Below are 27,181 nucleotides of genomic sequence, written 5' to 3'. Positions count from 1 at the left end.
GATGGTTATTTTGTGGTGACCTGGTGTCAGAACATCGAGCACGGCTGCCTGAGACAATAAACCCTGCGGCCTGTCCCGAGGGTGGTTGGCTCTCCCGCCAGCGGGTGCAGCCCCAGGCCCTTTGGAAGCACCCAGAGGGCGATCGGGGTCAGTAGAGACCCAGTCCTGCCGTCGCTGTTTTGCAGCTGGCACTTGGGACGGTCTGTGCCAACAACAGCATGGTTGTGTTGTAGCAGCAAAGCGACTCAAAGCCCAGGCTGCATCTTTCTTTATCTTCAAGCGCTCAGAGCACCACGGGAAGCTAAACTCTTGCCCTCACTGATGCCCTCCTTGTGGACTCATCTTCCCCAGTAGCTGTGCATGCCCCCTGCAGGCCGCAAGGCCAGGAACCCAGCAAGCCTCCGCGGTTCAACCCGCTGCGGAGAGGAGAGGCTTTGTTTTTAGAACATTGATGTCTTAGTGATTTTCAAAATGAAAACTATTTTGACAGGTAGAGAGTGTAGTGGAGGGAGAGAAGGATACCTAGTGGATCTGTCTTGCTCCTAAACAATTCCTGGGTATTACCCCACTGATGAGACAAAATTGCCATCCCCCCAAATTATACCCCAACTCTAACCTCTCCAGATGCATGTTTGGAAATTATATCCAAATTATCCTTTTGCTGGCATGTTTTTGTTTGAGACTATCAGGGTCACAGTAGAGAAGGTGACCCTGGCAGTCTGAAATGGGAGGTTGGGGCTCGGGGTGTAGTGAAGGCAGGGTGGATTAGCGTTCCCTTTGTTGTTTCCCCTTCCAGCTAACTGATGGGAGTTAGAAGGCTGCCCTGAGGCTCTGAGCTTGAAGGTCTTTGTTTGCTGTCTGGTGGGGTGGGTGAAAGGGCTCTGGGAGGCCTAGCAGCCTGGAGCCCTGGTGCAGCGTCAGGACCCTGGACAGGGCCTAGCCAGGCCTGTTGCCTAGGTTTCTCTTGCCCCTGGAGGGTGGCTAGGATGGCTTTGAACAGTTGTGATGAGGAAACAAAAACTAACAGCTAATATTTCGAAGTTTATGAGAAATCGTGAGGCCCCACCAGTAGTATACACGGGCACAGTCAAGTAATGGAAAAGATCAAACCTATCCTCGTCGATCAGGTGGTTGATCTTTTTCCTCCCTCCCCAGCAGCTTTCTGTGTGCGTCTGGGTCCACGGGCACACCTGCTTATACAATCGGAATTCGAGTCCCTATGGGTGTGACAGGGGTTGGATCATTAAGCTAAAACGTTCAATTCAGTCCCTTTGATCCGTGCTGGGGAAAATCTATAGTCATCTCTAATCTACAAGGTCTTTAAGGAGGTTGTTACATGAGCTGTTTTGATGTCATCATTTCCACATTCGTGGCAAATTCAGCTAATCAAACAGACGCTGCTACCCAAAGTTCTCAGAAGAAATAGTTCTTACAGAGTATATCGGTAAAATTTATTCTTGATTTCCTTGTAAGAAAGAAAATCCTCAAGTCTAATGGAGGTGAGTAATTAAAAAGGAGGTTCTCAGGTGTCTTGTTCCTCAAAATCCATAGTTAGAAGCCTTGCCCTTCAAGTAAGAGTGCTCAGTGCTCTTTGTAAATTCCACATATTGGAATAGTTAAACACCAATTTAATATTTTAATTCAACCAAGGAGCCTTGACGGATTGGATGAGAAGTGACTAGTCTCATTTCAGTCCCCTTGAAAACAGCAGTTTCCACACTCTTGGCAAGATTGAATGGTCCCCAACCTAGGGTAGCAACAGAAGGAGGGTCTTATTGAAGTCATGGTAGTTAGAGGATAGACTTCCTATAATCTTGGATAAAGGATTCAACAAGTATTCATTAAATACTATTTTCATTTTGTGTGTACTTAAATAAGATGGGTAAGCACGTTTGGGAGAAGAAAGCCACATTATTTTTATGTGAAAAGTGTCAGCCTCACAGAGTTTAGTAAAAAGGAAAACACTGATTTCTAATGTGAATGAATTTATTGCATAATCATAAATTCCTGTCTTCTATCAACAGATTTGCACAGACTTTTATTTTAATACAAGTATGTTAATACTAATGAAGCTTAATTTTCTTCTGAAATTGGCTTAGATGACCAGACCAATCACAGGGCAATCTTATTATTTTGATACAAACATATAAATTTATGTCTTATCACAGGGTCTTGCTATAGAACCATCCACATTATGTTCCTCCCAAAAGATGTTACATTATCATAAAGTTGGAACAAATTAGCTTCTAGAAATTTTCTTCTCCTTTAGGTGAGACAATCTGATAAGATAACAGCTGAACAGAACCAGACCTTGAAGTACAACCCTCACATTTGTCTTGGCAAGTGATAAGTCAATTGATAAGGAAGGAGTTTGTGTCCATTGTGTATATTTTATTAGTCAGGTACTGTGCTAGGCACACAGATGTCCTCATTTAATACTCACTGTCTGTGCCAGTGGCTCCCAAATCTTGCTATGCATTGGAATCATTTAAGGATCTTTTTGAAAAAATGATTCCTGGCTAAAACCTCAAATATTCTGGCATTAGTAGTATAGGGCATGACCTGGGCACTAGGATATTTCAGAGCTCTGAGGTGATTTTAATGTGCAGCACAGTTTGGGAGCTGCTAGTTTACAGGGCAATTACCATTATTTTTCCTGTTTCTCTGTTCAATGAGGTTGAATAACTTACCTGTGGTAACACAGCTGGAAATCACTGAGACCCTGAACTCAGCTTTCCCAGCTCAAAGCCCAGAACACCCTTACCCTCCATCCTGTGCCTCGATTATGGGTGCAACTCCACTAGGTCAGTGGACCCAGAATGTGGAAATGTCTGATCCACTGTCATAAACACCAATCTGGAAAGTCTCTGCATAGTAAGGTCTCGAAATCAGAGAATGTGTGTCTTCCCTCTGGGACTCTCAAAGAGAGTTACTTGTGGAAACTTATTTCTTTTTTACTCAAGACTTATAAGAGAGACTTTTTATTGCTCTCTTTTGAGGAAGCAGCCAGAGGGAATGTGAGGCAGTCACAGAGCTAGACCTGGAACCCAAGTCTCTCTATCCATTTGTTCACTTAAACAATTATTCACAGGCAAGACCCATCTCATTAGATGTGTTCTGTGGGTAGGACTGATCCATTGGGAGCCAGCCTCGAGGAGGGCCCAAAGGCCCAAACCTCCCATTCTTTCAGGCATTGGTGTTCTGATCTGCACTTGCACAGCAATTATATTTCTTGGCTTCACATCAGTGCCTGTCTTGCTATTCCAAGCTTGCCTGTTACTCATGTTTTAGGACTCTGCACTAAAAAGTAATAAATTGACTTAAACTCTGTATATATGTTGGCAATCATCCAGAGGGCAACTTACAATTTCCCTCAAGCACCGCGAGTTTCCAGTTACCCATGCGTTTCTCATCTCTCTTTGCATATGCCATAGGGTACGCAGAATCGACAGTTTCTGAAATCGCTGCTTTCATTTTGCATCTGGTGATGACCTCGTAGTCCCAAAGAGAGGTTATCAAAGGAACATAATAAACTCCATGCTTTTCTCTTTCTTTCCTGATGTCTTCTAAAACAGATCAATGGGGGAAATTAAATAAATAAATGAGCGAAGCGCGCCACCTAGTGACCCGTGTGCTCACTGCAGGTGAAGTGCGTGAGAGGAGTGGCTAACGCGATTCAAATATTGATGGAGTCACAAAAATCGTTCATTCAGGCAATTTAATCTTTACTATTAAATGTCCTTTCAATTCATTTAGGGTAATTAAGATGCAGTTAAAGTGATTAAATTCTAATTACTTATGCTAGACAAAGACATATTTGTCACACTAATGCGGTTAACTAAGGACTCAGAAAGTTAACATTTACTTCAAATGATGCAACTGGAAAAATCAGTTCCTCTTTTCATCATTAATCCAGTGAGCTGGGTGATTATGTAATGGCACTACAAGCTCATTAAATAGGGGAAGTGCTGATTAAAATGACTGCTGGGAGGAAAACCTGAACCAGGAGTACCTCAGTACCGTTTGGTCAGCATTCCTAGCAAAATTACTTGGTGTCCTTTCCCTCCAAGCCCGCCCGCCGCCCCAAAGCAATAAGCAGCTCCTGAGTCTTATCCTGACATTAAAAGAGGGATGCCTCTTGGAAAGCTTTTATTGCCAGCCTGCCGACATTGTTAAACCAAAGATATTTTCAAATGGTAAATGGATTCTTGGGGTAGAGAGGAGCAAGGCATTTGGGCAAGGGAGGTGGAGGGAGGGGTCCCTGTAGGAAACAGCTCCAGGATGAAGATTTCCACTGCAGGCTTTCGAAGCCACTCTCCTTCACACAGACACCCTTCCTATTAGGCAGTCTTCCTCCCCTCCCCAGTTGCATTTTTACTGCTTCATATATGGGGACAGATTCCTTTGTACACATCATGCCTCTTATGCACACTCTGAAGAACACTAAGTACCTCAGCTGCAAACTGGTCTCTTTTCAGAGTTTTCCGACATTCACAAGTAAAGGCATCTAAGATTATATACCATCGGGTTACTGAGGCTCTTTTGCCATAATATCCACAAACAGTTCCCAGCCTCCTGCGATAGGTTAATTTTGAGTACTCAGAAGAGGAGGATGAATTGAAATTTCACTGCATTTGAAGTTTGCCTTCCTCATAAAATGGCTTCTTAAGCCCACGCCTATCATTTGCCTGGGGGGGGTGATCCAAGGATGAGGATGATCCATCAAAAAATTAGGAATTAATTTCCCCAGGAGATCAGTGTCTTTTAATACTGTTAAATTTGCCTGTTGAAAACCATTACTATGGAGATTGCATCTTTCCCATGTTTATCCCATTGAAATTCAGTATTACTGTTTACTTCACAAGAAGCTGAAGTTATCAAATTCATCAGTCACGGAAGTCAAACAACTACCTCTTAAAGATAAATTGGCAGTTATTTGAATATTTACGGAGTCATTTTTAATTTACTAGATTGTGTTATCTTAAATTACTAAACCAAATAAACACATTTAAAAAAAAAAAAAACCCCTAGACTAAGAAATGAGAGCCCCAGAGACAGGTTCTTGTACTAATTAGCTCTGTGAACTTGTCATTTAACCTTCCTGGGTCTCAGTCTCCTTAAACGTAGAATGAAGGATTTGGCCTTAGAGTCCTTCCAGATCCCACATTCTATGAATGATTGCCTTCTGTGATGACTGTGTATCCATGACAGTCTCTTTTCTCAATTTAATGCTCTGTCCCAAAGTCAGGGTTCAACAAGGGGTAAGTCCCTGGGGCCCATCTCTTGGGCAGAGTCTCAGATGAGGCTCTCCTATCAGATGGCCAGAAGGAAACAGCCTTTCCAGTCAGGAGCACTGCCTTCTGGCACAAAAATATTGCAGCTTGAGGTTACAATACCTGTGTTGGTGAGGATATGGGTCATCAGGAATTCATGCACTGCTGGTGGGGATGTAAATTGCCACCGTTGCTTCAAAAGATAATTTGGCTTATAAACCTGAACCCACAGCTGAACGAAGTCTACCCCTTGGTATATACCCTAGATAAGCTCACAGGCGCTCCTGAAGATGAGTACAAGGGTGGTCTGTAACAGCGTTGCTCCTAAGAACAAACCACCAGAAACATCCCAAATGTCCACTGACGAGGAATGCAGGAATAAAAACTGTGATGTATTCATATAATGCAGGAGTATATTGGAGTGATGAAAATGAATGAGCCACAGCTATACACAACAGCATAGTTGAGTCTTAGGAACAGTGTTGAATTTCTTTTTTAAAAAAACAAAAACAAAAAAAAAACAAGCTATAGGAAATCACACCAGAACAATACCATTTTTACAAGGCTTAAAAGCAAGAAATGCTAAACGACTTGTTGTTTAGAGATACATAAGTATGTGGAAAAAACAAACTAATAATAAACTCAAGTTCCTAAGAGTGGTACCTCCAGTAGGGAAAGGCTAGAGATAAAAGGAGAGAACACCCTTGTAGCTTCGCAGACAGCAGATGTTCTAGTTCTTTTGTCAGGTGCTGCCTTCACCAGTGTTCATTTTGTTCCTGTGCTTCCTATCTTAAATATACATGTTTTGTAAGAGGTAAATATTATTTAATTTTAACTTTGGGGAGGAAAAAGATTGTTTCTGTCTGATTCCCCAACCCGAACAACTTGGACCAAATAAACCCCAGGACATTTGAGTTGTCATTTACACAGTTGTTAGCCCTGTACTAAATGTCAGCTCTCTTAGGAATTATATCTGGCCAACTGTGGACAGGGCATAAGATGTGAAAGAGGAAATTTCATTAGATATGGAAAGAGTGGTTTTTTTCTTTATTCATTTGAGTATAGCTATGACAGTGCTGTGCTCAGTACTGGGGATGTACTGAGCACAGACAAGTCTTTTGGAGCTCATAGTCTAGTGGGGAAGAGAGACAAATAGCTTGGTTGCTTTTTTTGTGCCAAGAAGGAACAGTTTAGGGTGTGATGAAGGAATAGTTTTGAAGATCTGGAAAAAAAAAAAAACAGGACTTGGTCAGAATTGGGGAAAGAGGTTTTCAGGCAGAGGGAACAATAGCATGTGTGGATACCGTGGCTAAAACCCCTCTGCAGAAGATTTCTTGGATCCGAATTATTGTATAGCTGGAAGCTTGTTTCTTCCCCAGCACAGCTGAGTGAAACGATGCCTTCCCATCAGTAACAAAAGCGTTCTCCAAGGCTGTAGTTTTTTGTAGTGGGGAGGGGTGGGCGGAGAGTTTCATATTCCTCAAATCAGATTGGTGGCAGAGAGGTGGCAAGAAAATATATGCTGATTAAAAAGCCTCCCAGGTGATTCTACGATAACTCCAAGTTGATAATTAGAGTATTGATATTGAGCACTACTATGTATAAAATAGGTAAACAACAAGGACCTACTGTATAGCCCAGGGAACTATATTCAATAGATTGTAATAACCTGTAATGGAAAAGAATCTGAAAAACTATATATATATATATATATATATATAATTGAATCACTTTGCTGTACACCAGGAACTAACACAACATTGTAAATCAATTATACTTCTATTAAAAAAAGAATATTGATATTGAGAATTTAAGAGCAAATGACTTATATTTTTGCCCCTTTGTTATTTATTTTACCCTTTTTCTGGAATAACCTATAGTTCCATAGCTTTATGTATATTTTTTAATGATACACAATATATATAAATATTATATCATTTTATAATATTTTACTTCTTTTATCTCTTTTGAGGTTAAAAGTTCACTCAAAAATTCAATATTCCTAATTACTCAGCCATAAAAAGAAACGAAATTGAGTTATTTGTAGTGAGGTGGATGGACCTAGAGACTGTCATACAGAGTGAAGTAAGTCAGAAAGAGAAAAACAAATATCGTATGCTAACACATATATATGGAATCTAAAAATAAAAAATGGTTCTGAAGAACCTAGGGACAGGACAGGAAGAAAGACACAGACGTAGAGAATGGACTTGAGGACACATGGAGGAGGAAGGGTAAGCTGGGACAAAGTGAGAGAGTGGCATGGACATATATAAACTACCAAATGTAAAATAGATAGCTAGTGGGAAGCAGCCACATAGCACAGGGAGAGCAGCTCAGTGCTTTGTGACCACCTAGATGGGTGGGATAGGGAGGGTGGGAGGGAGGGAGATGCAAGAGGGAAGAGATATGGGGATATATGTATATGTATAACTGATTCACTTTGTTATAAAGCAGAAACTAACACACCATTGTGAAGGAATTATACTCCAATAAAGATGTTAAAAAAAAATTCAATATTCCTATAAGAATGATTGTGTCCATACTTTCCTCCATCTGAAAAACTCTTACTGTTCTCTGGGTCCTTACTACTCAGTGTGGTCCCCAGACCAGCAGCAGAACATGTAAGAAATGCAGACTCTCAGGTTCCACCCCAAACCTACTGAATCTGAACCTGCACCTTGACAAGATCCCTAGGAGATTCATGTGCACATTCAAGTCACTGAGGGTCATATTACATCATTCAGAAGGTCCATTTTCCTTCATTTGCCCTCAGGCTGATGGAGTACCTCCTATGTGAAGGGCGCTGGGCTAAGTACTGGGGCTCAAAAGAGGCACAACGTGCCGTATCCTGGAGGAGCTCACGGGAGGATGTGTGCGGGGAAAAAAATACTTACAATGTCCTTGATGAGTGCTGGGATAGGCAGGAAAACAGTTATGTGGGAGCAGGGAGGAAACTGGAAAGAAGACTGAAAAGAGAGTACATAGGATCTTGTATGCCTGTGCCATCCAAGGGACTTGGGTCTGTGACAGCAGGAGCTGAAGGAAGTTGTGGCCTCTAGTAGAGTGAAGTTGTCAGGCTTGTGCTTTTGAAAGGCAGCATAGTGTGAGCCAATAGGAGACGTAGCAGCAGCAGGGGACTAGCTAGGAGGGTGGCAATAGATGATGAGGGTCGGGTTGCATGCCATTGTCAGCAGAGATGGAGAAAATATATATTCTTTTTCAGATTCTTTTCCATTATAGGTTACTACAAGACACTGAATATAGATCCCCATGCCATACAACAGTTCCTTGCTGTTCATCTATTTTATATTTTGTAGTGTGTATCTGTTAATCCCAAACTCCTAATTTATCTCCCCTTCCCACCCCATTATCCCCTTTGGTAGTCATAAATTTGTTTGCCATGTCTGTGAGTCTATTTCTGTTTTGTAAAGAACTTTATTTGTATCATTTTTTAGATTCCACATATAAGCGATATCATGATATTGTCTTTCCCTGTCTGACTTACTTCACTTAATATGATAATCTCTAGGTCCATCCATGTCGCTGCAAATGACATTATTTCATTCTTCTTCATGGCTGAGTAATATTCCATTGTATATCTACACCACATTTTCTTTATCCATTCATCTGTCAGTGGACATTTAGGTTGCTTCCATGTCTTGGCTATTGTAAATAGTGCTGCAATTAACATAGGGGGTGCATGTATCTTTTCAAATTAGAGTTTTCTCCAGATATATGCCTAGGAGTGGATTGCAGGATTATATGATAACTGTATTTTTAGTTTTTTAAGGAACCTCCATCTGTTCTCCATAGTGGCTGCACCAATTGACATTCCCACAAGCAGTGCAAGAGGGTTCCTTTTTCTCCACACTCTCTCCAGCATTTATTATTTGTAGACTTTTTAATGATGGTCCAGTGCCTTTTAAAAATAACTTCTTTGTAAAATTATTACTACTAATCAAGAAAAAAGGTGACAAGAATCACCCATAATACCCCCAAACAGAGATAACCCCCCTTTTGTGAATATTTTCCAATCTCTTCTCAATGGGATGATCCATCCATACTATATTATAACTTTTTAAATTAAAAATCCCATGTTATTAAATTTATGATAGAATATTTGAAAATACATAAAAGAAAAATGGAGACAACAAAACCCCCTGGTAATTCCACCATTTCTGCCCCCTCCCAAATGCCTCACGAGTAGCACTTATTCATTTAGCAGATATGTATAGACAGGGTGTTTACAGTTTGCAAGACAGCAAAGAGGTCAAAGCCCTCCCTCTGCTCCTGGAGCGCTCTGGATTAAAAAGCTTTCTGCACATTTTATGTTTTACAGCTATGCTATAATTTAACCAATCCCCTATTTTTGGATGCTTAGTTGGTCCATAAATTGATTGGGCAAACATAAATTTTATGACTATATAATATTTTAGAAGCATCATAATTTACATAACCTCTCCAACAACCTTTCATTGGACATTTCAATGATTTCAAGTTTTTTGTTTTGTTTTGTTTTTGCTATTATCAGTCAATGGCACAGCAGTCAGCAACATACACAGAACTTTTCTGAATATTTGTTTTCCTCTTTCAAACATAATTTTTCTCTCATAACTTTGGAAAATATGAAACACTATAAACAATATGACAGGATCAAATCATCCATAATCCCATAACCCAGAGATGATACCTGTTTATGTGTCAGTTTGTTTCCTTCTAGCTTTTTTAAAGTACGTAAATAAGATACATTTTTAATTTTTATTTTTCACAAAATTGAGCTCATAAAGAATTTACAGTCAAACTTGTCTCAGTGTCATTAAATATTATTCAAAAGCATGATTTAAGAAAATTTTATTTGGAAGTTTTTTTCAAATTTTTCAAAAGGTGCAAAAATAAAATAAGAACATAAACCATTTACCCACCAGTTGACCAGTTGTTAACATTTTGCCCCATTTGCTTTATCATTTGTGCACACACGCGTGCTCTCTCTCTTTCTCTGTCTCAATCTCTTTCTCTCTCGCTCTCAAATGCACAGAATTTTTTTTCATGAACCGTTTCAGAGTACGTTACATACATCACGACCCCTCACCCCTACATACTTTAGAATGTATTTCCACGAGTATGAACCTTCCCTTCTGTAGCCACAGCTCACTTTTGTCCATTGACCCAGTAATGTCCTTCACAGCATTGTTCTTCAGGAGAGGATCCAGTCTGGGATTAAGTTTCATATCTCTTCTTTTCTTTAATCCTAAACAGTTCCACAGCCTTTTTTAACCTTTTATAACATCGAAATGTTTGAAGAATATAGTCCCCACTTTAAAAAAAAAAAAAAGATATTTCTCATTTTATGTTTATCTGATGTTTCCTCGTGATTAGATTGAGGTGGTGCTTTCTTGCCCAGAAAGCTGCATGGGTGAGGTGTGTCCTTCTCAGGGGATCACATCTGGAGGTCCATGAAGTCCGTCTGTCTCCCACTTAACTGGAGAGTTAATTTTGATCACTTGGTCAAGGTGTTGCCTAATTTCTCCACTGTATAATCACATTTTTTCTCTCTCTTACAACTAATAAGCAGTCTGTGGGGAGATACTTTAAGATTATGCAAATATCCTACTCCTCATCAAAATTCCCCACAGATTTAACATCTATTGATTCTTGCCTGACCTGTTTATCATGACGGCTTCAAAATGATTTTCCATCTCCGGCACTCCTGCCTTGTTTGACAGTCAGCTCTCAGCTTTCTTCTGTGAGCAAGAGCCCCTTCTCTCTCGTTTACTTATCCATTTGTTATTGGATAAGATTCACACATTCCTTTTTTCCCAATGGTTTCTAATTCAATTCTGTACTTACCTATTTTGGTGCTCAAACTGTCTCAGATTTGACAGTGGGAGCCCCTTTAATCTGGCTCCTGTGTTCTTGTGACTTGTTTCCATCTTTCTTTTCCTTCTCCTTCTTCTTCTCCTCTTCCCCCTCCTCCTCCTCCTCCTTCTCCTCCATTTTTTTTCTTTTACTTTCTGGCATCATAATAAGATGTTCCAAGCTCACCTGTTACCTACCCTGTCCCAGCCCTAGAATCTGCCCTTTCCTTGATGAGCCCTGGTTTATTCTGGTGGGGAATGGTATTAGAGACCAAGAAGGCCTGGTCACTAGGTGTGCTCATGGCTAGTAGCGTGACTTTGTTTTTTGGCCCCCTCAGAAAAATCCAGGAAAAATATGCATGTATATTTACACACACACACCCCACAAATATACATATGCACTCATACATATATAATATACACATGCACATAAACATGCCTACATACATATTTTTAAAATCATGAGTTCGCACAAGTACCTCCACATCTAATTGCAATATATCCCCGTAGGATTTCTTCTTGCCTACCCTCATTCCATAATTGTGTGTCCTTTCCTCTACAGTGAGAACCCTGGCACTCAATAACATATCCACCCCCCAGCACACATGCACACTTACTCATTTGCTCAATCCTAAAATAATTTCAAAATTGCTTCACCCATACCCGTAAAGTAAACAAACCTGCTAAAAAATTTTTCTGTAACATTCATTTTCAATTCTTCCTCCATACATATGCCCCAACATCACTTGGGAACTTGCTAGAAATACTGCTGATTCAGAAACTCAGGGGAAGAGCCCAGTAATCTGTCTTCTTACAGGCTCTCTAAATGATTCTAAAGCATACTAAAGTTTGAGAAGCACAGCCTGAAATATGCAGAACAGGTTTGTGATATGTTTGTGTGTGTGTGTGTGTGTGTGTGTGCCTTTGTGCCAACATGTTATTATGTAAAATAATACTTTAAAAGATCCTAAATGTAACAACCATAAAACAGGTGCAGTGCAAACTAATCACAGCCTTTAGTCAGCATGTTTGTGGAGGTGTGACGTAAGAGAAGATTAGCCCCCAGTTATTTGTTTCTGTTCCGTTGCCAGCCTGGTGGATAATCAGGAGGAAGAGGGAGGCATGGGTGTGAAGTACCCTCATTTTCCAGAGGGGGTGCTCTCCAGCTCCACAGCAACTGCCCCTCTGCCCCTTGGCATTAGGAAGTTCTATCAGTTAATGACAGAATGTCCTCCAACTTTATTCTCAATTACCTGGGAAACTTGTTTAAAATGTGTGTTTCTGAATCCCATTCTCTCAGAGAATCTAATTCAGTAGGGATAGGATAGGGTTCCGGAATATACATTTTGAACAAGCCTCCCCTTCATGCTCCCAGGTGATGTTGATGTATTTGAGCCACGCCTTACAATTTCTGCTCTGGACTCTAGACCCTGTTTGCTCAGAGTGCCATCCTGGACCAGCAACTGAGCAGTGAGCAACTGGGAGCTTGTTAAATGTGCAGAATCTCAGGCTCTGCCCAGACCTGCTGGATCAGAATCTTCATCTTAACAAAATGTCCAAATGACTCAAGTTTGTACACTCAAGTTTGAGAAGTACTAATTTAGAATAGTGGTTCTCAGCCTAGCCTATGGGTTCCTAGTGAGAGAGATGGGTAGGTAATAACTAATTATCTGGGGAGCTCTACGGGCACAGGGGACCACAATTCACCCCAGATGAGAGAGGGGATGGAGAAGACTTAATAGAAAATGAAATGCTTGAGCTGGGCCTTGATTACATAGGGGCAAGAAAGAGAAGGAAGGACATTCTGGGTGAGGGAACAGCTTGAGCAAAGGAATAGAGGTGTGAACATTCATAATGTATTTAGGACTGACTTCTGAGCAGTGTGGCTCAGTGTGGATGGTGGCTGGGCAGTTGTGGGAAGTGAAATGGAAAAGGTAATTGGGGTCAGAGGGTCAAGGTCCTTGAATATCTTGATGGAGCAGCCAAGAAGGGCTTTCCCCTCAAGCTTACTGGAGACCCTTGTGAAGCCAGTTGTATAATACATGTGTCATTGGGAGAACAGCATTTACAATTGACTCTACAGATGACTTTCCAGAAATGCAACCAAGGAAAACCACTAATTTGAAATTAACTGTGAAAAACGTCTGATGACTTGGCGAAAAGTCAGAATTGTAGGTTATTTTTTAAGGAGTTCCATTTTATAACTTCCAATTGCTGTGAATATTATAAAGCGTTATATATGGCTATTAATTAAAGAAATGGGATCAATAAGCTAAGACTTACAATTCACAATAGGCCTGCATGAGATAATAATGCATAATAAGCATGTAATTCATCAGGTCTACCATTTGTTTTGACTGTTTTGCAGAATCAACATCATAACTAGGGCATCGATATCACATATTTCCAGTTATTATTATTATAGCCCAAACTATTGAGGGGCTCTTTAAGATGAGGGAGACTGATGTAATAAAACCCCAATGGATCAGGCATTAGCAGAAGTTTAGGAATTTAAAAATCAGAATTCCTGAGCCAACCTTTCATTAAAGAGCCACATTACCTTTTGTTACTGACTGAAGGAGCAGGTGCGAGGCAGCAGCTTTTCTTCCCACCGGTTCTTTTGAAGCTGCAATGCAGGGAAAGAGCTTCGAGGAGGGAAGGGTCAGGTGGTCGTGTCTCTTCTGGTGAGTCTCAGAAAGCTTGGGCCTGTGCTCAGGAAAATGTGTGCATGTGACAGTGAATGGCCAGCAAGAGGATGGATGCAAGTATCACAGGCGTATGAAAATGCATTCATTCAACAGGATTCTCAGTTCACCTTTCTGTCTCACGTTCAGCCTGTACCAGAGGGAACACAGAAAAAATGAGAGAAGACAAAGCTTACGAGGAGAAGAACTAAGATAGTCTAGAATAACACAAAAAGGGCTGTTTCGGGTGCCATGGAAAGTGAAAGCTGGTGTGATTCTCTGATGTCCTCCCAGTCTGTGCCTGAGGAATACCCGAGCCCCAGCTCCTCCACACCATCACCTCCTCCGCACCATCACCTCCTCCACACCATCAATTCCTCCACACCATCACCTCCTCCACACCATCACCTCCACACCATCAACTCGTCCACACCATCACCTCCTCCACACCATCACCTCCTCCACACCATCACCTCCACACCATCAACTCGTCCACACCATCACCTCCTCCACACCATCACCTCCTCCACACCATCGTCTCCTCCGCACCATCGCCTCCTCCACACCATCAATTCCTCCACATCATCACCTCCTCCACACCATCACCTCCACACCATCAACTCGTCCACACCATCACCTCCTCCACATCATCACCTCCTCCACACCATCACCTCCTCCACACTATCACCTCCACACCATCACCTCCGCCACACCGTCAATTCCTCCACACCATCACCTCCACACCATCAATTCCTCCACACCATCACCTCCACACCATCAACTCGTCCACACCATCACCTCCACACCATCAGCTCCTCCACACCATCACCTCCACACCGTCACTGGACCCTGCCCTGGCTCTGATCCCAGATCCACCATTTACTATCAGGGTGACCTTGGGCCAATCCCTTAACCTCTGAGCCTCAGGCTGTGCATTTGTAAACAAACATAAACTTTTTTTTTTTTTAACCACCACCACAATTTTATTCATAAATAAATGCTCAGTCTAAAGCCAGGTTAGGCAGACAGGTGGTGGAGATCAGAAGAAGTGCAGATCATGGGCACCTGTGAGCAGTGGGGCTGCCCAGGGAAGCAACCTACAGCTGTGATAGCACCTGCTTCCCACAGTTGTTGAGTGACATCATAAGGTGATACATGCGTGCGGCTTAGCACAGAGGAAGCAGCTGTACATTTCAGCTGATCCTCTTCCATCCCTCCCAGGCCCAGGCAGCCTCTGCCCTCCTTTGATCATAAAGTCCAATAGCCCTACCTCTTGGGCTACAGCTGTGGAGCTGTCCCTAGAGAAGAGAGATTGATGGAAATATGTTATATGCTGTCTCCAGAAGGACTCCAGGCAGCAGATGGGTAGGAAGGCAGGTCTCTGTCCTGGACAGCTCAGTTGTAGAAGCAAACAGAGTGGGGTTGTGAGAGGTTCGGGCGACTTTTCCAACCTGAGTTTGATGCAGCAGGCCTCTCTTGGCTTTAGCTGCTCCCCATCTTTCCTTCTCCTTTGGGTCAGCTCAGTTTTCTTTTGCTTCCTCTCAGAGCCGCTATCCACACGGAGACAGTGTCTAGTGTTCCTCTGTCCCGCTACTGAAACTAGACTCACTCTGGCCCCTCTCCCAGGCCAGCGTGGGTCTTCCGTGCCCTTCACTGCCTGAGCTCCCTCATCTCAACTTCCATGCAGCCCGATTTCCTGGATGGGCCAACTGCAATCCTTTCAGCCAGAGCCAGACCCGTCTGGCTGACAACGGGCCTGCCGCCTGGCGGCCAGCTGCTCCTACTCCACACACCATGGCTCTGGCTTCCCAGGCTCCCCTCACCAGCTGCTCCTGCCCATGTAACCATCCTGGGGAAAGTTTTCATGATGTGTCCACCATGCTGGCATCTGCCTCCAGGGCACAGTGGAGTTGGAGGTCACCCAATGAACCAGCTGCGTGCCCATAGGCGAGTCTCCTCACCTCTTTGCCATTGTTTCTTCACCTACAGAAAAAGACATAATACCCATTTCTTCCTCACCTGAGTTTTGTGGGGATCACATGGAAAGGTTGAATGGAGGTGATTTAAGTACCATAAAGCAAGGTACAGGGGTGAGTTATAGTGATCATTCTTGACTAAGAACGTCTGCTCTTTGCATGTTTTTATTAGGTCTTTCACACTCATGCCCAGAAGAGTTTCCATAGGTGCTTGAGCTACCCACAAAGTCACAGACACCAGAAAAGCTAGCTTGTGTCCAGCAGGTTGTATCGGCCCCACCTCCCTCCCCTGGGCATCACTGTTTCCAGATAGTCTGTGCAGGAGTTCCCTTCCCGTGTAAAGGCTGCCCGTGGCCATATCTGTTAGAACTCACTGGAGTAGCTTTTCAAATTGTACTTTATACTGTGTTCTCCAAATTTGCTGCTTAAGAGCTGACAAAACAACTGGGGGCCTGGCTTATGAAAATATGCACAGGACAGCACAATAACTCAAGGCAAAGCAGATAACACTATGACCCAGCACTCCTGGAGTCTGAGCTCTAATCCTGAAGCTGGGGCAGCCCACCCACTGGCTCTTTGATCTCCACAGGATGGATGCTGGCCTGTAAAATGGGCTTGGGAACCTGCCACGTTCACTTCCATGGTTCCTCCTTTCTTGTTTTACTGAAATCTGTTTTATTTGCTTGCTTGTTCCTCCACGAACATGTATTGTCTTGTAGAGTTTACTTTGAAAAGCAGTTTCAGCTGTCAAGAGACAGTGTTTGGGGGCTCAGTACACATGAACAGCAGCCCCCCTTGTCCCTGCCGCAGTCCAGAAGAGGTTTCCTCTCGGTGGCAAGTGGGGAGTGAGAGCCGAGAGCTCACCCTGTATGCATGCCCAGCTACTTCTTTCTTAAATAGTTGTACTAAGAAGTAATTTACGTACCATACAATTTACCCATTTAAAGAGTATAAGTCAGTGGTTTTTAATATACTCACAGAGCTGTGCAACCGTCACCACAATCAATTTTAGAACCTTTTTATCACCTCCCCAAAAAGAAACCCCATACCCATTAGCAGTCCCACCCATTTCCCCCCACTACGCACTCAGCCATGGGCGACCACCAACTTCTTTCTGTCCCTATGGATTTGCCTATTCTGGCCCCGCTGCTTTTTTATCCTTTTTCTCTGTCCCCGAAGCCCCAAGCTCCCCTGAGCAGGGTGTGCAGGAATGTCACTACCAAGTCGGTCAGGAATCTGGGTAGAATTTCAGAGTGTGCTTTTTGCCTTCCCAGTGCACCCTACCTTCCCCGGAGGCACTGGAGCAGCAAAGGAGATGAGGGCCCTAGCAGCTGCCTGGACCCGCCTCCTCCAAATCCAGGCCGGACCTCCCCTGAGTGACTTGGGACATCGCAGGCTTACCTTGTTCAAGAGCCCTTGGCCGTGCAGGTTGCAGTTTTCAGCACTGGCACCGGCCTTCAGGGGGAAGACACTGCGTCTCTAGCAGGCCCCTTGTGACGACAGGGCAGTTTCACCGTGCCCTGGAATCCCAGCCCTTTCCCTTACTGTTCCCTGGCCCACCTCGCCTCAATCACATTAGGACAGCAGACCCTGGAGCAGTTGTATGGAGGAAGTACACGGCCATAGTGCAAGGACTCTCAGGGTAAAAGCCACATGTGATTGGGGAAGCTGCAGGCATACAGTCTCCTTCCTCAGTCCCTTAGAGTCAGACCACCAAATAAATGTGATTTGAATCACCCAAGCCTGGCTCTTTCTCAGCCCCGCCCGCGCAGGCCTTTCATCCTGCCTCTCTAGGATTCACCATCCAGACCTTGAGGCCAAAACTGTCCTCTCCTCAGGTTAAAGTCCCAAATTTCCTATTAAATTCTATACCTCACAGAGCTGTTGCTAAAATTAAATAATGTCTCTAAAGTGACAGACCCATGGCTTACCATTCATCTGGCTGCATCCCCATCTTATCCTAGCAGATACTGTGGCTCCCCGGTCACTTGTCTGTGCGTCCACCACACACACACATTTCTCCATATTCCTCTTCAGTATAACTAAGATCAGTGAAAATTTTCTAAAGGTCCTTTACAAATTGCGATTACACTTTATGAAGTTCAATTTTCTGGTCTTACCTGGTAATATGGTTTACTAAGCACACAGGTCCTGTTCCCTTTCCTACCTCATCTGCAAGTGCTCCGCCCCAAAAGTCTTCTCTCCCCACTGCCTGCCAGGAGGGAGAAGGAGGTGGTGGCACAGGGATAACCTTACAAAAGAGGGGAGGTGGCCGGGGAGGGGGCCAGCTAGAGTGAACTGTTCAACCCTCACACTTCTCCGAGTGCCCATTTATGATGTAGAAATCTGAACTGTACATCTTCCCTCTGGAGTGATGTTGACTTTACACACGTCAACTCATAGAGCTGCACCTAGAAGGGGTTGTAAGTTATTTAGTCAAGTCCCTTCATTATACAGTTAAGGAAGCTGGACCCAGCCTGGTTAAGGGGTTTAACCCAGCCATCTAACTAATTAATGACAGAGCCAGAACCAGAACCCAAAACTTTTGACAACTAGAGCAGTGCTTTTACAGAACCTTCCTCCCTCATAGACTGGGAATATAACGTACACCCTCATTCTACCTGGACCCTTGGCATTCCTTCCATAAGGTCACATTGAAACATACACTACTGCCCCCAAGAAGACAGCCTCTTCTAATTCACAATTCCATCCTATGTGAAGCAGCCAACTCTGGGACAAATATACCAAGAACCTCAGGAAGCAAGTTAAGCAAATTTTCCTACGTTTTTAATGAAAAAGTAGAAACTAGTAAAAATATAGAATACCTATTGTTTAATGGCTCAGAGTCCTAGGAGGGCAAATGCATAACTGTTCGCAGGGTCTGTGGTAGTTGCTGTTGTTATTGTTTTAATCTCTAAAGCTTATGAGGTCGAAGCAACTGTGAAGAATGTGAGTTTGTGTTTGATCGCCTTCATTCAGGTGAACGTGGATCTGGATTATTTGCAGTACTGGCTGGTGTCCCTGCAGAGCCATTACCTGCTCTTTTTGAGAAGCCATAAGGATGGAGAAGGTGAAATGGAATAGTCAACATAGTGGCTATATATTCTAAAAGACAGAGTAAGGTTACCTTGGAAAATTTTTAACTGAGATAATATTAGACTTTGGAAACCAGGAAAGACACTGCAGGGGTGTATTTCTTGACTCACAGGGCTTTCAAGCCTGCAGGGGCCTTAGAATACTGCCTGCTCATTGAAAGGATGCAGAAAAAGAGATCAAGTCATGCGTCCAGGTTTATACCACAGGCCAGAGACAGAGCAAAGATCTGAGCCTGCTGTGTAAATTTAATGTTTATACTTGCATCTTGATCAAAGAAAAAAGGAAGGATCTGAAAATTAATTTGCAAACATCTAGAACACTTCTTAAGCGTTTATAGTTTAACAATCACTTCAGCATAGCTTATCTTATTTAATACTTATTATAATCCTGTGAGGAAAGAAGGCCATTGTCCTCTATTTTGCAGCTGGGTAAACTAAGGCTCCAGAACGCAAGGGACTTGCCCAAGAGCACACATCTATCAGTAGCCACAGAGCTGGGCCTTGAGCTTGTGTCCTGTGAGCCCAGGTTCATCTAAGAAGTTGTATTGTAAGTCCATCTGGCTTTATAAATGTCTCCCAGGCCCACATGTCTGTGCCTACTTATTTTTTTTTAATTTGGTACAACAGATCTTTTTTTTGTAATTGTTATTGAACTATAGTTGATGTACAACGTTGTGTTATTTTCAGGAGTACAGCAATGTGCCTGCTTATTCCCAGACAAATTCTTGGCAGACTTTTGCATAGTTCAATCAGCAGTTTAGATGTTGTAATGTCCTTTGTGACGTTAAATCAGGAAAATGGATATAAGTTGATATACAAATGCTTGGCTGACAGCCGATTCTAGGATGTTACTGTATATCATGTTTTATAAAGTGTATTCTAAGACAGGGCTTCTTAAACAGTGAAGGACTAGCTGTTTGTTTCTAATTTCCATCTGTTCTGGACCAATAGTTTTGATAATATGATAAAAAATGTATTACTAGAACAATAATCACAGAATGTTGGAGCAATGTCAAACGGCCACAAAACTTTCTAATTGCTTATTCTCAATTTTCTGATCTTGCTGCAGGTCAGTAACAGTTTACAGACCAGCATAGGTCTGGCATCCACATTTTGAGAGACACTGTTCTAAGCAACACCATTCCTGAGAGAAATTCCCTGAATAAAGAGTTGCTTAATCAAATAAGTTTGGGAGACCCCATAAGCTAGAAAGTATCAGTGCACATTAGCATATTAAAGGCTCTGAGAAGTCCTGCATTAAAGAAGCTTGCTTAATCATTAATTAACTCAGCATTTCCCAAACTGCCTGACCTCGAAACTCAATATTCATGGAACGCCTTTCAACATCCTGCAGAATTCATATTTCTTGAAATACCTTTGGCTCTGTCCTGCCAACTATGGGCAAAGCATAGGCCCCAGTCATGCCTGAGATGAAAGCTTGTCCTTTGCGCGCAGCCTCATGCATTGCTTTTTAAAAAAAAAAAAAAAAATTATTTATAATCTTTTATTCTTGTGGTGCACAAAATCATTCTCTGCCTTTTACCGTCTTCCACGTCTGCTTCTGTCTCCCATATAGTACTGACTGTAGGTGACCTCATTCCCAGAGAAGATCAAAGTCACCTGAGACAGCCCCACTACACTTTGCCACTGCATCCTGCAAACATATCTGCTTGCCCACCTTCATGGAGGTGACTCATGACGGGTCTTCTTCCTCTTCAGTACTACCTTACACATGCAATAGGAATCTTCTTCCCTTTAATCCAGTTCTGTAATAACTATTCTATCTTTAATGAAAACTGTACACCCACACAAAAAGGTATAACTTTCCCATAAAACACATGCAATGCTGTTCCCTAAGCAGCAGTTCCTGTTGTCAGACTTTGCTCCCACTCTCTCTCTCTCTCTCTCTCCACTGCACACTTGTGTGGACCAGTTGCTGATTTCCTACCTTATAATGGGTAATCTCTACCTTGAAATGAATTCCATGGGAATGCGAAAGCATTGCTCTCATTTATATTCTCTTAACAGGTCTCACAACTATAATTCCGTACAAGCTTCTAGAAGCATGATTTTATTTCTGTGGGTTGCTTCTCCTGGGCACCTGGTTGAGGTTACCCACTGACTGTCAGCAAGCTTTGGTCCACTGTGCATTCTACAGATATCTCTGCTTTCTTATTCAGCCACTCCAACTTCTGCACAAAGTTCTTTCCAGGTAAAAGCACACACATTTAGTCACAGACACCCCATCCAGTACCCATATGGGCACTGAGCTCCCCTTATAGCCAGGCACTATGCCAGCCTGCCCTGGAGAGACATAATGAGTCTGCCAGGCTCCCTTGCTCCAGGAGAATCCCACTTCCCAGGTTCTAACATTGAGAGCTCGGGTCAGGAGCTTCCAAACTGCATTTCCCCAACATTAGTATTGCACGAGACGCTGATAGACAGTCTCTACCAAACAAGGTTCTGGAATTAAATAAACTTGGAAAACATAATTATATTTGCTAAACGCGTATTACGCATTTTGTTATGCATTTTGAGGAAGAGGCTATATAGTGGGTTTTTCTAAATGTACTTGGCCTGCAAAGCATCTTTTCAAGTAACTCCTGTTTGAGGCAATATCGTGCCTCTGATGCCATTTGGGAAAGGGTGGCTCTGGAGTAGCTTCAGCCCACTCAGTCCTGCCAAATGCTAAGGACCACACTGAAGTCATTCAGATGCACTAGTTATGTAGAAAACAGATATCTCTTTGTGATTTCCCTTAGTTCTGCCTTTGTTTAAAGATTTGTTTTGATGTGCACCATTTTTAAAGCCTTTGTCGAATTTGTTACAATGTTGCTTCTGTTTTATGTTTTGGTGTTTTGGCTGCGAGGCGTGTGGGATCTTAGCCCCCCCCCCCCCCCCCCCCCGACCAGGGATCGAACCCTCACCCCTTGTATTGGAAAGCAAAGTCTTAACCGCTGGACCACCAGGGAAGTCCCTGTTCTGCTTTTTTTTTTTTTTTTTTTTTTTTTTTAAAACATCTTTATTGAAGTATAATTGCCTCACAATGGTGTGTTAGCTTCTGCTTTATAACAAAGTGAATCAGTTATACATATACAATATGTTCCCATTTCTCTTCCCTCTTGCATCTCCCTCTCTCCCACCCTCCCCATCCCACCCCTCTAGGTGGTCAAAAAGCACCGAGCTGATCTCCCTGTGCTATGCGGCTGCTTCCCACTAGTTATCTATTTTACATTTGGTAGTGTATATATGTCCATGACACTCTCTTACCCTGTCACATCTCACCCCACCCCCTCCCCATATCCTCAAAAAGGCAAGAAACTCCCCCCGTACTTGGGTAGGGCAAAAGAGAAAAAAGAAATAACAGAGACAAAAGAATAGGGACGGCACCTGCGCCAGTGGGAGGGAGCTGTGAAGGAGGAAAGATTTCCACGCACTAGGAAGCCCCTTCGCGGGCAGAGACTGCGGGTGGCAGAAGGGGGAAGCTTCGGAGCCACGGAGAGCGCAGCCACAGGGGTGCGGAGGGCAAAGCGGAGAGGCTCCCGCACGGAGGAGCGGTGCCGACCAGCACTCACCAGCCCGAGAGGCTTGTCTGCTCCCCCGCCGGGGCGGGCGGGGGGGCTGGGAGCTGAGGCTCGGGCTTCAGTCTGCCTTTTGAATGATAAATAAGTTGAGTCTGCACCCGATGCTCAGTTATTTATTTTTCCATAAGTATGCGTTCTGTGCAATTCACCATCTAGGTCCCTAATGACTTCCCAGTCTGTATTCCTAACCCAGATCTCTTCCCTGAGCTCCAGGCCCCGTATATCCTGCCGTATGCTGGACAACCACCTGTTGGAGATCTTTAACAGGATGTCCAACACGCATTTCAAATGGATTTGTCCCACATAGAAGTGATTACTGCTCTCATAAAACTCATTTCTCCATCTGCATTCCCTAATGGCCTTATTACTACCATCCAATCAGAAAACTGGGAGATGTTCCGAACTCCAGCCTCCCAGCCAGGTTGTTATTACTAATTCCTCTTGATTCTACCTTCCAAGAAGCTCTTAAATTTGCTTCCTATTTTCCATCTTCAACTGCCGTTGTCTATCTTGGGGTCCTCATTACACTGATTTTCTAATTGGCTTCTGTCTTAGGTCAGGTTTTCTGAGAAACAGACTCTGAGACTTGCATGCAGGAAGGTAGTCAAAGAGGGCTATGGAGATTAACCCCTGTCGGGGGAGTGGAGGAAGTAAGACCAGGCAGATGGAGTTGAACTTTGATGTAGCTGCAAAAATAGCCTCAACCAATCCTACAGGGTGCTCTGGAACTAGATAACCCTTCAGAGTTGTCCCTACTTGATGCAAGGGTTTGGGGTGGGGGAGCCTTAAACCAATACATTCCTACTCTCTTCAACCTCCACCATCCATATTCCCATCCCCTACTCCCCCTGTCCCCCACTGGATGTGGCTAGTCCCCCAACTGCACCCCAGGGTGGCATAACCTTTGGCCAAGGGCAGTTCCCAGTATGGACCTCAGCTGAGAGCCACCAGCCTCCTCCAGCAGGTGCAAGAATGAGTGAGTGCCTTAGTCCTGAAGGGGGTCAGAGTGGCATACACAGCATACTGGTCCTGAATCTTGATGCTTTCTAATTCATCCCCCACACCACCACCAGAGGGGTTTTTCTAACCCCAAACTTAATCACACGACACTCTTACTCAAAACCTTAGCTACAAGATAGTTCAAATTTGATCTCTGTCTACCTGTGGAGTATGTATGTACTTGCATGTACTCTTGCCCCACTACCAACCTACTACTACTTATCAGTCCTTCACGAATGCTGTTCCCCCTGCTGGGAATGAGTTTTTCCCACTTTTCTCACTAGCAAACTCCTATTCATCCTTTAGGGCCTAGCGTAAGCACCCCTCTTGTGTGACGCCTTCCTTAATATCCTCAAGCAGAGATAATATCCTGTATACTCTTTTCATGCTCTTGCAGTTATTTGCTTACATAACCACCAAACTGACGTCCTTAAGAGAAAGGCTTGTGTTATATTCATCTTTGAATGTAAGTGAATGAATCGACCAGCCATGTGTATCAGTATTATATAAAGCTGTGCCTACATGGGCTGACTCAAACTAACTAGGCTTGACTTCAGCCTAGTCAGCTTTTTTTTTCAGGGACTTAATCTAGTTGCCCAGTGAAGGCTGTGGGTTTCTGGAGGGAGGGACTGTATTTGGGGACTCTCACCTAGTTTAGTATATATAGCTCAATGCTCTGAGGGAGCTGGGCATTTAATAAATCTTTCCCATTATGTTGATGCTTTCTGTCATGGTGGGTAAAGGGCATAGCCAGTGATCTATGGAATGTGTTATAAAAGGTACCAGAAGACCTGACTAGCCTAAAAATCTCTCTTTTATGACTGAGGTCTCCCCTCATGTCCATTCTGAAATTCTTATTCTTATATTTCCTAATATATTGGACCTGTGGTCCCTGGAGTGAGGCAAATGCACTCTGGGGCCTGGGCAAGCTGATGCACCTGTAGAAGATAATTTCTATGTCTATTTATGTTATTTTAAAATTTTCTATATTTTGTCTATGCTTTTTAATTATACTACTGTATAATAATACAGTAGTATAGTAACACATGCATATCATTTATAAAGAAATAACGTAAGGGAATGTAATACTCAAAACATTTTTTACTAAATAGCACATGATTAAAAAAACTTGGAGACTCCTAGATTAGACTCCAAAGACTGGCGGCTTCTTCAACCTTTACCCATTAGCTTTTTAGCTGCTCCGATTGCCTAGCTAATTTGTGCTAACGGGCACCTAAGGCCTTAGGGGAATCCACGATGTGGAGCAGCTGGGAATGAAAGGTAGGGGCAGGCTGAAGAGCAGGGCAACCTGGGGAGAGTACAGAGGCTGCATCTAGCCAGAGCTGGTGAACCATCTAAGAAGGAATTGAGAACCTGGAATACAAAAGGACGAGGGGTGGGGGGAGCAGGAGAGAGCAGTAGGCAGGGCAGTCAGCTGGAGGCGACATGAAAGAGCGACAGTCCCTACCTCCACCAGGAAGACGCCCTGCCCTGTCTGCCTTTCGCTGTGGTTGGAGCGCACATCAGAGTGTAGCCAGCCAGGTGTGAAGATAGCCGTGGCTGCTCCAGAACCCCTACACAGGGGAGCTGAGGGACAGGAGTTAGGGCATAGGAGCTCACCAGAGCACTGTTTTTACTTGAGTTGCGTGGTTATTTGGGGATGGCTTGCAGGGATTCATTGAGGGTGGAGTCTGGGGGCGGGGAGGGGGAGGCAGTCATTAGCAATTCAGTGCCCCTTTGGCAGGTGGAAGCTAGTGAGCTACGTTAGGCGAGAAAGAGGAGTACAGCATCTGAGGTGAGGACACCCTGATCCAGCACCAAACCCTGCGGACCTGAGGACCACATTGGGGTGATGCACCAGAATAGCTCTAGCAGCCTGGAGGCAGCTTCATGATACAGGACCAAAAGGCATGCGCAGGGAATGGGCCTTCTCAGTGGAGATGAGGTAAGGGAAGAGGGAGACTCCAAGAGTAAGACTCTCGTGAAGAACAAAAGAGAGGCACAGGGAGACCCCAAAGGTGAACATGGCTAATGTCACAGGTTTAGCCCCAGTGTTGAGGAAGTGGGTTTCACCACAGCTCCCCAAGTCCTGGTTCCACTGACGAATCAGTGGAAAACTCTTTGATGGGCATGGTAGGACACTCTATACAGAGTTTTCTTACATACAGTTTCCTAGGAAACAAAGAAGATCAGAAGCAAATGCAATTCCTTTTTATTTGGTTCTTAGACCCTCACAGAGGCTCTTAGTATTCCACTAGCAGCAGACTGTAAATCCTTTGAGGGCTACAACCACTTCTAGGTGATAAAACTTTGCATTTGTAAAGCACTCTAGTTAACATTATCTTTTACATATTATTTCATATATGCTTACCACACCCAGCAAGGTAGATGTTCTTATATCCACTTTACAGATAGTGATATAAAAATTCGAACAATAGGTTCATTTGTCTAAAACCCAACATTCTGCAGATGAGAAATCGAGGCCCAGGTGTCGGTTAATTGATTTACCACCAACAAAATACAGATACTCATCAAAGCCAGGACCCATGCTCAAGACTCACAGAACTCCACCTCCTCCTCATTCTCCATGCTTTTGTTACACTTCCCTCGCAGCCCACGATGGTGCTAAAATCAGAGGTCAGCAGGCAGAACATGGCCATGAGGAATGCCTAACAGATTATATGGGCTGTGCCTTTCTACTCTCGATTCTCCCAGGCAGTCTCTTCTAACACCCTCTGTGCTTCTTTGCAGCCTGCAAAAGGAAAGAGCAAGAACACGGGAAAGATAAAGGCAACACACCCAAAAAGCCCAGGTTGGTCTTCACAGATGTCCAGCGTCGAACTCTACACGCGATATTCAAGGAAAATAAGCGTCCTTCCAAAGAATTGCAAATCACCATTTCCCAGCAGCTGGGGTTGGAGCTCAGCACCGTCAGCAACTTCTTCATGAACGCGAGGAGGAGGAGTCTGGACAAGTGGCAGGACGAGGGCAGCTCCAATTCGGGCAACTCATCTTCTTCATCAAGCACTTGTACCAAAGCATGAAGGAATAACCACGAACTGAAACCTCGGTGGAAAAGCTTTAAATGAAAAAAAAAAAAAAAAAAAAAAAATTTTTTTTAAAGACCAGGACCTCAAGATAGCAGGTTTATACTTAGAAATATTTGAAGAAAAAAAAAAAAGTGTTATTTATAGTCCAAAGAAACCAAAGACTTAGCTCACCTGCATTCGGACTTTCTTCGGAGACACACACTTCAGCCAGGTGATGACTTGGCAAGAAAAATTACTAGCGGGAAGACACCACTGGATCTTACAGCTTCAGTCCATGATCATCCTCGCTGTGCTTGGCTGTTTCGTGGTTTGGAGCGTAGTGATTTTGAGCCATTGAGTGGACATCTTTAAGATCTGACTTTCTCATCCACTCCACTGCGCCACGAAGGTGTATGGTGTCTCAGTACTGTGTGTGGGTATGTGCATGCATATACACACATACACACACACACACACCACCACCTCCACCACCACCACCATCACCACCACCACCTCCACCACCACCAGTGGTTAGGGACTTAGGCAGGGCTGGTCTTCAGGAAGGGTTGTGCTGTAGGAGTGCAACCAACATAGTGTGGGGTTGTCTGAGTTCATTGGCTTAGGAGTGTGATTTTGCTCGTCTAGCCTAGCGTTTGAACCTGCAGGCCCGCGACCTAAATGCA

The 27,181-nt window shown here is 43.6% G+C and overlaps 1 protein-coding gene across 1 annotated transcript in view; it reads left to right on the top strand.

The window, feature by feature from the left end:
• ONECUT1 (one cut homeobox 1) overlaps nucleotides 1–26,513 on the top strand; it is a 32,045-nt gene extending 5,532 nt beyond the window's left edge. The window contains exon 2 of the mRNA XM_068536242.1: nucleotides 26,221–26,513. Coding sequence (XP_068392343.1) covers nucleotides 26,221–26,513 — 293 coding nt within the window. The remainder of the gene's footprint in view (nucleotides 1–26,220) is intronic.
• The last annotated feature ends 668 nt before the right edge of the window (nucleotides 26,514–27,181 follow it).

The sequence above is a fragment of the Eschrichtius robustus genome, chromosome 1 (genome assembly GCF_028021215.1).
Source record: "Eschrichtius robustus isolate mEscRob2 chromosome 1, mEscRob2.pri, whole genome shotgun sequence".
In the NCBI taxonomy this organism is placed as follows: domain Eukaryota; kingdom Metazoa; phylum Chordata; class Mammalia; order Artiodactyla; family Eschrichtiidae; genus Eschrichtius; species Eschrichtius robustus.
The sequence above is the reverse complement of the archived record's forward strand: the minus strand, read 5'-3'. Positions and strand labels throughout refer to the sequence as shown.